General features: G+C 41.6%; 1 protein-coding gene across 4 annotated transcripts in view; it reads left to right on the forward strand.

The window, feature by feature from the left end:
* flt4 (fms related receptor tyrosine kinase 4) overlaps positions 1 to 11,412 on the forward strand; it is a 63,053-nt gene that overhangs the window by 17,436 nt on the left and 34,205 nt on the right. For all 4 annotated transcript variants that reach the window (XM_074674534.1, XM_074674531.1, XM_074674532.1 and 1 more), the window contains exon 2: positions 7,147 to 7,243. In XM_074674534.1, coding sequence (XP_074530635.1) covers positions 7,167 to 7,243 — 77 coding nt within the window. In that variant the 5' untranslated portion in view covers positions 7,147 to 7,166. The remainder of the gene's footprint in view (positions 1 to 7,146; positions 7,244 to 11,412) is intronic.

An 11,412-nucleotide genomic window follows, 5' to 3' on the forward strand; every position in this document is an offset into this window, starting at 1 on the left:
TTCACAGTTGCTGCTCTGCTTACACACCGTCAGGCCGGCAGCACCGTCTGCACTGACGGTCCTCCTGCTGAAACGGCTGCTAAAGAACAACACTTGTTAAACCAGACACACTGTAAACCTTCATTCACTTCAGTATGTAATTCATATTAAGACAAATGAGCTAACTGAGTGATAAAAGTCATTACAATCTGTCATGAGCGCAGCATGAAAGGTCACAGCAGTAAAATGTGTTTATTATCATGACAAGATATGCTGTCAGCCATGAACTTGTATGATTTGATATGTTTGGTTTTCTCTGGTGTTCCCTCTGCATGCTATGCTATATTGGGCTGCGTGGGCTTTAATTATATGTAAACACTTGTTATATAATTTATATATTTATATATGTAATGATTTTATGTGGCTGACTAGCTTACATGACTCCATACCAAGTGTCTCACAACTTGAAAATAAAGTGTTTACATCATTCAGCACATCCACACAGAAGATATTGACAGCTGGCACCAAACATTTCCATCACTGTAAACTAGCTGTGCATGGGGGAAAGTCTGCTACAGTATATGTGCACATGCCCCCTCCATGCCTCTCATCAATCAGAAGTGTCCAAACAGCAGAGGAGGCGTTTTTGGCTTGGGGCCATGTATAAACCAGCACACATTAAGTTATGGCTTTGCAGCACCTCCTCCAGCAGTCATGAGAGAACCACTTTAAGAAAGTGATGTTAAAGAGATCCAGTGATGTGAGAACAAAGTTGTTAACCTTAAACTCACACTGGAAGAAGACGGTGTCAAAACGCTGACATCACACACGTGTTTGGGTCATCAGCTGTATCAGTTTGAACTTTCAGTTCAATTCCCTGACTTTACAGGTACTTTAACTTGACTCTGTGTGGGTGTTATGCCTTCTGGTTTGACACATATCCTGTGGGCTGATGGACAGAAGTCTACTGACTATATTGGAGCATTTTAGAGTGGTAATTTCTGCTATGAATGGAATACTTATTTTTTCAGGCTTTCCACCCAAACACACGTCCATCTGGATGTAATGTCTCTCAGGGAATGCCAGTCAGTTTGACATTTGCAAAAGATTTACAATTTGCATCCTGTCTGTCAGTGTGCGATCTCTCAGCTGATTGCGAGGAAAGCATCTGTCTCTGAAACTCACTATGCTCGTGTCTTAGAAACAGAAATCATGCGGGTGCACATTCTCCTCCTACAGAGGATTCTTCAATTTTCCTGTGAATTCCCTCTTCAATTTCAATGCCTGTTTACTCCCCTGTTGAGTATAGACTATCTTTTCTGACATGTTTAGAATTGAACCTTGTCTGTCGAACTGCATTTTAAAATCACAATCAGGATATAATTATTTGTTTCATATTATAGCCGTTTAATGATTCTGATGATCAGAGGTTTAGCCCATTTTGTATTATATTATTATCAATATTGCTTGTTACAAATGTCAATTTTTTTTTTTAAATCTGTCACTTTTGAGGCTGCTGTTTGATTGAGATTAGGGAAACAAAATGCTTAGTGATCAAAATGTCACTTAACTGCTGATTTAGCCCTACAATACTTACAATGTAAGTAACATAGTGTAATGTATCCTGAATTATCACAATGTTACGTTTTGTTATTTATTGTATTGTATAGCGGAGTCAAGTAATCCTTTGTGAAATTACTATTAATGTAAAACTGTTAAATACAGTTTTACATTTTCTCTCAAGAAAAATGAAATTTGATGTGGAGTACTGATTTATGCTAAGGATAAGAATGGTTAGAGTTTTTTCAGTCATGTAGATGCAATATTTATTTGAGATATAATCTCTCCACCTACAGTCAGAGGGAAACATCCAGGTCAAATTTGGGCACAGGGTGGACTAAAATCCTAATAGAAACATTTGGGGATATCAAAAGCTATAATTTCTAATGCCTCAAGACTGAAATAACCTTTCTTTCTCTTCTCACTTGGTGTGTGTTAAGGAAATTTGCTGTCCCTGAAATTGTAAAGATGCAGTCCTGACAGTAATTGCTTTCACACACTGTCTTGTGCTTCTGGGGGCCATCTGTACCATACTTAATTATTTATTTTCAGTTTTATTTTTTCTCAACCTCACTGTTTGGCTTTACAGCACTTCAGGTGTGAAGAAGAGCAGGTTAAGCTATGTTTTGTTGTTGACGGGTGGTGATGAGACCAAGGTTACTTAAAGGTTCACAGCTTTTCTTGGACAATATGTTGGGAAACTGTGCTCCTCCTGTGGGACAGAGTTAAAGATCTCTGAAAGAGGAGGGAAGGAATGGCCTGCTGGGCGTCTAGCCGGGAATGATTTATGATCATAAATCCTTCCCAGCTAGACGCCCAGCAGGGCAGGTCAACCTGCCACCAGCTTAGCTGGTGTTTGTTGTGTCCGCATACACTGGACCAAGGTTTTAAATTGGTGCACCAGATTTATCATTGTCTCAAAGACATACTCAGACATAATTCATAGCCTGGGCAAAATTGTAAGCTATGATAGTTCGCCCCCCAAAAAAAAAATAAATAAATAAATAAAAAATTATATATATATATATACAAAAAAACTGGGGTTGGTCCCTCTTATTGTGCTGATCTAATTACCACACAAACAACTATTTTATCAACCAAATAATCTGAAAGGTTAAAAAGAGTTAATTTAACACCAGCAGTTGAGGTCACATGATCATATTTTACTTCTGTCAAAACGAAGGTGACTACATTACCCACAATTCAACTCGACAGGCGATTGCGTGTTTAGCTCACAGACTGGACGTTAACGGCTAATGTAGCGTCAAAGCCACGGAGGAATGACCTGTGGATCAATCAATCAATCAATCAATCTTTATTTATATAGCGCCAAATCATAACAAATGTTATTTCAAGACACTTTACAAAAACATTTACAGGTCTAGACCCGTAAATGTTAATAAAATTTTATTAGCAGAAACCCAACATCAAGACAAGATAAGGAGTCTTATCTTATCTTAATCCACCATGAGTACAGGACTTTGCAGCATTTAGCAAGTTACAATGGCAAGGAAAAACTTCCCTTTAACGGGCAGAAACCTCGGACAGAACCAGACTCATGTTAGACAGACATCTGTCTCGACTGTGTTGGGGTTAGAGAGAGACAGATAGAGGAGAGAGAGTGGGAGAGAGAGGGGGGGGGGAGAGAAAAAAGGAGGGGGGGGGGGTAGGGATACACACACACGCACACAGACACACACACAGACACACATACACACACACACACACACACACACAGAAAGGGAGAGAGAGAGAAACAGACGCAGTCTGAAGTTTGGCGCTGTGGCGACAGTTAAGGTGAAACCAGCAGGCCAAATCCAAAGCTGTAGTAGCTGGTGTCGGACAGGAGCACAGCAGCAGGCCGTCTTCTTCACCGATCCCCAGGAACCTACAAGACAAACTCAGACCCTCCCAGAGAGGTGTATGGTCAGTAACTATAACAGGACAGTAAGACTAGAAGTTAGACTGACAGAAAAAGAGGGAAACAGGAGCCCTGTGTGTCAGTTCCCCCCAGCAGTCTAAACCTATAGCAGCATAACTAAGAGCTGGTTCAGATCTGATCCAGCTCTAACTGTAAGCTTTATCAAAAAGGAAAGTTTTAAGTCTACTCTTAAAGGTTGAGACCGTGTCTGCTCCCCGGACCTCAACCGGTAAGTTATTCCAAAGAAGAGGAGCCTGATAACTAAAGGCTCGACCTCCCATACTACTTTTAGAGACCCTAGGTACAACGAGCAGACCAGCATGTTGAGAACGCAAAGACCTAGACGGATTATACGGAACAATTAAGTCTTTAAGATACGATGGCCCGATGCCATTAAGCGCTTTGTAAGTCAAAAGAAGAATTTTAAACTCTATCCTAGATTTTATAGGTAACCAGTGTAGAGACGCTAACACTGGAGAGATGTGCTCTCTCCACCCAGTCCAAGTCAGTACCCGAGCGGCAGCATTCTGAACCAGCTGAAGAGTCCTAATAGACTTATTAGGACAGCCGGATAAAAGAGAGTTACAGTAGTCCAGCCTAGAAGAAACGAAAGCATGGACCAGTTTCTCAGCGTCGCTCCGAGACAAGATGTGTCTAATTCTCTTGATATTGCGAAGATGAAAAAATGCCGTCCTTGAGACCTGTTGGATGTGAGAGTTAAAGGACAGGTCCTGATCCAAAAGAACTCCCAGGTTCCTGACAGTGGTGCTGGAAGCCAAGCTGATGTCGTCAGAGGCGGCGATGTTGTTCAAGAAAGCTTCTCTGAGATGTTTAGGTCCAAGAACAATGACTTCAGTCTTCTCTGAGTTCAGCAGTAAGAAGTTTCTGCTCATCCAGGACCTTACGTCTTTGAGGCATGCTTCAAGTTTAGATAAGCGGTTGGTTTCTTCAGGCTTCATTGACAAGTAAAGCTGAGTGTCATCTGCATAGCAGTGAAAGTTTATGGAGTGTTTCCTCAATATAGTGCCGAGAGGAAGCATATACAAGATGAAAAGAATCGGTCCGAGCACTGAACCTTGAGGAACTCCATATTGCACCCTGGTGTGAGAAGAAGAGACGTTGTTCACATGAACAAACTGATGTCGATCCGAAAGATACGATCGAAGCCAGGCTAAAGCGGTTCCTGAGATACCAAGAAGACTCTCTAATCTCCTCAGAAGAATGCAATGATCAATCGTGTCGAAAGCGGCACTAAGATCAAGCAAGACAAGCACAGAAAGAAGACCACTGTCCGAAGCCAAAAGTAGATCGTTGGTTACTTTCAGCAGCGCAGTCTCAGTGCTGTGGTGAGCTCTGAACCCAGACTGAAAGACCTCAAAAAGACTGTTGCTATGAAGAAAATCACAGAGCTGACTCGCAACAACTTTCTCCAAGATCTTAGAAACGAAAGAGAGGTTAGATATCGGTCTGTAGTTGACAAAAGAGCCTGAATCAAGTGTAGGCTTTTTAAGAAGAGGCTTAATAACAGCAACTTTAAAAAGTTGGGGCACGTAGCCCGACAGTAAAGACGCATTAATCATCCTTAGTAAAGAAGATCCGACCAAGGGAAAGACTTCCTTTAACAGCCAAGCTGGGATGGGATCCAGAAGACAAGTTGATGGTTTGGCTGAAGTGACAGTTGAATCCAGCTCTGACAGGTCCACAGGCGAGAAGCAGTCCAGGAGTATATTAGCTCTAAGCGACGTTTCCGCAAATTCGCCATCGATCGAAGGTTCTATCACGGTTGCATGTAACACGCTACTAATTTTATCTCTAATTTTTAATATCTTATTGTTAAAAAAGCTCATAAAGCCCTCACTGCTAAGCGATAGAGGAACGCATGGTTCAGTAGAGCTATGACTGTTTGTCAGCCTGGCTACAGTGCTGAAAAGGAATCTAGGATTGTTTTTATTCTCTTCTATAAGAGTCGAGTAGTAAGTTGCACGCGCAAGTCGCAAAGCCTTTCTATATTCATTTAGACTATTTTTCCAACGCGAGCAGGATTCGGTTGTTTTAGTCGAACGCCATATGACATGTAAGCTCTACTTCACTAAACTTAAGGCACCAGTTTTTAACAGTTTTCAGTCCCAACTAATAAAAATGCAAAATGCAAACATTTCAAAGTAGTAGCGCAGTACGGGTTTTCCTCCCAGCTTTTTAAGCTAACAGTTCAAACCAATACACATTAACAGCTGTAAAAGTAGTGAAACGGAGATAATAAGCTCACAGCTTACCTGCTAATAAATTTATTTTGAAATATTCGAGTATTGCTGAGATATTTCTAACATAATGTCCATACAATAAAAATCAATAGGCCTGACAACATAGGGGAGAAATACTCTGTGTCTAGAGTAGCTTTTAAAGGTGAGGAATGAGACTCTGGGTATTAAAAGTCCTCCTGGTATTATACCTCACTTTAATTTCTGATATTCCTTTTACACAATCTGTACTTCATTTTTCAAGGATAAAGATATCCTTCTTTTACTGTAGTCATGCAGAAAAGTTCACGGACAGAGCGGAAAATACAGCGTGAAAAACCGAGGGTATGAGTACGGTTAGCTTCTCTATTTGATTTAAAGCATAAGCATCTCAAAAAACACTTCATATATTCCTGTGTCTTACTGTATTAGAGTTACTGTGAATGGTACTTTAAGTTTCTGTTATCTCTGTGTTATCTTTGAGTTTCTGTTTTCAGCAGATTGATCTCTATCTGTGTCTCTCAGTCAGAATCAGCTTCACTGTAAACAGGATTTTTGAAGCATTTACATGGGAGCAGACCTGCTCTATTGTGCTCCCCGTGCAGCAGGATGTATTGCAGGAGTGAGACAAAAGTTGCAGCAGTCCAGAGCTCTGAGTTGTAATTGGCAGACTTCTGTAAAACCTTGTCTTGTTGTCTGTTACACAGGCTTGAAGACGTGCGTGTCAAAGAAGTTGAAAAATACATCTGCTGCTCTGTTGTGCGTACAAAGTGTTTTTATTTGTTGGTGTAGGATAGAATATTGACTGAGATTATGAAAAATATGAAATGCAGGCTTTCTCATGCTTTTGTCCTTGTCTATGCTGAGAGAAAGCCAGCATTGAGTGTGTTTGTAACACACATAGTCTTACATGAAAGATAGTCATCTTTTTTTTTGTTTAACACATTGCCCTTCATGTGCCCTGACTCTCAGTGTTGTTATTCTGCGTGAATTTTCATCTCTAATGATTTCCATGTGGGCATAAGTCATTGTGGCACTTTTACACATGATAGACTGTAGGTGTAGAGTCTAACCAAGGGCTAAAAGCATCCAGAGGGGACTCTGGGTCTGTAATGACATTCTGGACCGGTTATATTAAACAGGCACAAGCCAGGGGAGTGAATAGATTAGTGATGAATCAAGGGGAAATGTTCCTTGTGGCTGAGTTGGGAGCTCAAAGCAGTGTCAGGTGTTTGTCAGTATCAGAGACTGAGTTCTGTATCCACAGACTGCCTTACAGCCTGTAAATGTAATGAACAAGGTGCTATCTGAGCGGCTGTCGTGTCAAATTTCAGATTCCTGATGTGTTGCAGAGATTTGACAGTCAACCGGCAGCTCTGTCAGAACCACTCGCTCCTGAGCAACCTGTGCAGCGTGAATCTAATCCAGATGCTGTGCTCACTTCCTCAGGTCTGGTGATTGGCTTTTCTATGACTCCACCCGCCCTCGACCGCTCCAGGGACGACCTCGTGATTCCAGTCCATCAAACACTAACCATTACATGCAGGTATGTGTGTGTGCAGCTCTGATTTGAGAGCATGTGTGTGTGTATAAGGTGGAAAAAAGATCATAATTGTAGGATGTCAAAGCCAAAATTGGGCTTCTTATTTAATGGCAGTGACTCAGGAAATATAGGAAATTCACAGTCCTCAATACATTACCGTTTCAGAGTGAATTTACATGAAAGCTGTGCACAGTATCACATTTTCTGATATTATAAATGGTAGATGGTATTTTATGCCTTTTTATATTCAACACGTGTTACAGTTTGTAGAGAAATATTACACTTTTCATCCCTCTGCAGCTCCTTGACAGACACTGTTACTCCTTTATTGACACCTCATTTATAAAACTTGACTGGTTGTGGTTGGAAATAAACACAGCTCCCTTACATTCATAATGAGAGCTGTCTTTCCCAGAGAAAAATCCTATAATTTGATAATTTCTGCTGCATGAATTACACTGTTTATCTCACTTTTTAAGTCTTTGGTTCAGAGCATAACACAGGAGCACTTCGGACTAAACAAAGATCATGAGGGAGCCAGTCGATCTTTGCATCGGTGGTAACACCTACACCAGTAGGATGCTGTTTAATGGATCAGGAACTGATTGTAGTGATAATCTTAATGTATTCAAATGCATCAAGTGCTTTTGATTCTGTCATATTTTTTCTTTAATAACACTTAAATACCCCTGATTGTGAGAGAGCGCTTGGAAAACAAAAGCAAAGCTCCTGTAAGGGAGAGACACATTGAGAATGTTTCCATGTAGGCTATTTGTATCAAGTTTTTTTATGTCTATAATTGTGAAGGTGTCAGTCAAAAAAGATCTCGGATAGTGCCGCCTGCAGGCAGAATATTTAGGCCCTTGTTAGAGGCACAATAGCAGGCTCAGTTGTTTGACCCTGAACTCTCCCCTGGAGTTAATACCAGAAGCTGAATACACCTTTCACACTCCTGCAACATATCAATGGGGAGTGGAATCACAAACTGGAACATCAATATTGCGTTGTTGCAGGGTTTATTGTGCAAGAACAACAGTGTTTTGATTGCAGAACTCCATCCTGGTGCTGCTGCATCATTACACTAAAAGGCTTAGGTGAGTTACACTTTCTACAGGACTGAATCAGAAGACATTGATCAGTCACTGATTCAAGGTCAGAATAGGGATGATCCGATCCTGGTATTCGGTATCAGCGCCGATCCAGCCCCTTAAAGCTAGATCGGATATAGGGGGGAAAGGATCAGTCCAAACCTGATGCTAAGGCTAAACTATTATTTGGTCTACAAGGCATAAAATTTTACCATCAAATAGTCAGTTCTGAAGCATTTTTTCAAACCAAACTGCTGTTAAACATTTAAACACGTTTAGTTAAAGGGGACATATCATGCTGATTGTATTTTTTTCTGATATCCTAGAACGAGATTTGATGCCTCTGAAAATAGGTCATTGACATTTGGCTTCGAGATTTCGACCTTCATGAAGACATGAGGATCCTTTCTTTTTATTGGAGTAATCTGATAAAGCAGCTCCTCCTCTGTGATGTCAGTTAGTCACACAACCACCACCGAGGGATACACCCACCAAGAGCCAAGTATAAATAAAGCTCCCTACTAGCTCTGGTTAACTTGACTGAGTGCTAACATAGTGAGGAACTGACGGTAGAGGCGATCTTTAGACTACACTTTCAGCATGATGGATAAAACAGACAGAGAAAAGTGAAGGTGCAGGATGGAGCTCTGTTATAGAAATAGTTTATTGGTGAAGTCTGCCTATATTTCCTCGTATAAACTATACATGTTACAGTACCGGTTTGACTCACCACAGTGAAGCGTCCTGAGATGATCTGTGTCGAGGTGGATTTTCTTCCTCCTGAGCTGCAGAACCGTCTGGGTCTGACTCGGGGTCCAACACAAAAGGACGTATCCTACACTCTGCCGTTTTATTAGTGCTATCAATGCCTTACGGTGAAGTTTTGGCAAACAGCAAACTCGCTCAGTCTGCTCCATTCAATATGGCGATTTTGCAAATACTGCCATGCTGCAAAAACCGCCCCCTGGCTCTACCCCCTCCGCCCCTCTGATAGAACTGACCAATCAGAGCACAAAGGGCAGTGATGTTGCGAGGTTACTGGAGGTCATTCTCCAAACGGAGCGTTTCAACGAGATGTTCAGAATGGCCTAAAATGAGGATATTGAGAACGCTATTGTGGGGCAATGAAGGAACTAAATGACTTGTACTGAGGGCAGAAATGCTTTACAGGCATCCTAGTCTGGCATAGTGAAAAGGAGAAACAAGCATGATATGCCCCCTTTAAATGAATATTAACTTCAGTAATTCCGTACGTACTCATTTTTGTCTTTGACTTAAAACATCACCAGTCTTATTCCAGAGTAGGGCATGCAGGTTATTATTCAACACTGGTATCAGATCAGGATCGCTATCAGTCAATACCCAAAGCCCAGGTATCGGTATCAGATCCAGAAAAGTTGGATTGGTGCATCCCTAGATCAGAGCAGATTGATCAGTCACTGCTTCATTCATGGGGGGCGCTATGATCAACACATGCCACAGGTCCCTTACAGAAGCTTTAAGGGTCTTCTTGTAACAACTTTGAGTCCTGGTTTTAGTGAAATAAACATCAGAGATGCTTTGCCAAAAGCAGTAACTGTACTAATCATGGGTCTTTTCCTAAGATGGTATTCCCAGGAGTTCCACATTGTTGGAAAAACCCTGCTGCATCATCAGCAGGGATCTCAGGTTCAGAGGTGTGTCCTGACTTCTCCCTACACCTGTGCACCTCGCCTGAGGGGGGCTATGAAGACTGACCGGGGTTTACCTGCAGTAGGCTTCCACCTGTGGGCTCTCTTCAGCCACAGTCCTCTTGCGCTGGACTCAGCTGCCATGGCTGTGTCCTTGGTGGCTTTCTTCAACTGTTTTGGCTCCAGCCAAACCCTCTGGAGTGAATCATACACACATTTTGCTGGAAACTTGCAGCAGGTCACCTCAATGGGCAAGATGGTTGCATGCCACCCTTTCAAAACGGTTTTGGTGCTCAGGTCCTGGTATTAGGCTTTTTTTTTCAGATGATGGGACGTGGCTAGCCTCTCTTCCCAGGGCACCATGAGTTTAGACACTATGATAATGTCTATGCTCTTGGATAGCAGGACCATATCTGGTCGGAGCAGGGTCACTGTGATGTCCTGTGGGAAGACATGCTTCCTTTTCAGGTCCACACTCAGCTCCTAAACAAGTAGGGATGTACCGATCCAACTTTTCTTGCTCAGATACCCATACCTGGGCTTTAGGTATTGACCGATTTAATCCGATACCAGTGTTAAATAATAACCTGCACGCCCTACTTAGGGATAAGACCACTAATGCTTTAGGTAAAAGGCAAAAAAATATATGGAGTTACTGAAATGAATAATTATTTAAATTATAAAATATTTAAATTTTTGCCAGCAGTTTGGTAAAGAACACGCTTCAGAATGTGCAGAAATGAATATTCAACTGTGATATTTTTTACCCTGTAGACTGGTAATTCAGCAAAAAACATAAAAGTGCATCAGAGGTAACATCCCAAATCGGACCGGTAAAAAAGAAAAGGGGGAAAGCTGGTTGCTTGCATTAGCACCATGGATCGGCCCCCTCCCACTGATACCAGACACCTGGATCGGTATCAGTGGATCCCTAGTCAGTAGCGTGTTCAACTCATTTTGCAGTTTTCTGTGAGGACCTTATTTTGCCTCCATCTGTAGTGCCCTTCTGCCAGTGCCTCTAGACAACTGGTCAGAATGTTTTTGGGTTGCTGATAGTGAATCAAAATAAAATTTAAGGGTTTATATCTTTGATATTCTTTCATTGCACAAAAGAAAATACTTCAAGATGAAAAAAATCCCATCAAGATTGGCCTTGGAAGTTCTCATAAAAAGTCACGTCCTATAACGCAAAGACTTTCTGAATCACAAACACAGCCAGCAGCGATTGTTAGTAAATCCCTGTGAGATGTGAGATTGTTCATAATGACCATCCTTTATCCTTATGAAATCTCTGCTGCACTGCTGTTGCCAAGCTCCCTCTCCATTAACTGTCCAGTTTCAGCTGTACAACATAAAACCTTGTCTGTAGTAATCTGGTGAAACCTTCTGGACTTATTCCAGCACAGATTTTTTA

Source organism: Halichoeres trimaculatus, unplaced genomic scaffold (assembly GCF_033239565.1).
Source record: "Halichoeres trimaculatus isolate MK-OKI-2021-1 unplaced genomic scaffold, fHalTri1.1 fHalTri1_scaffold_7, whole genome shotgun sequence".
Lineage (NCBI taxonomy): Eukaryota > Metazoa > Chordata > Actinopteri > Labriformes > Labridae > Halichoeres > Halichoeres trimaculatus.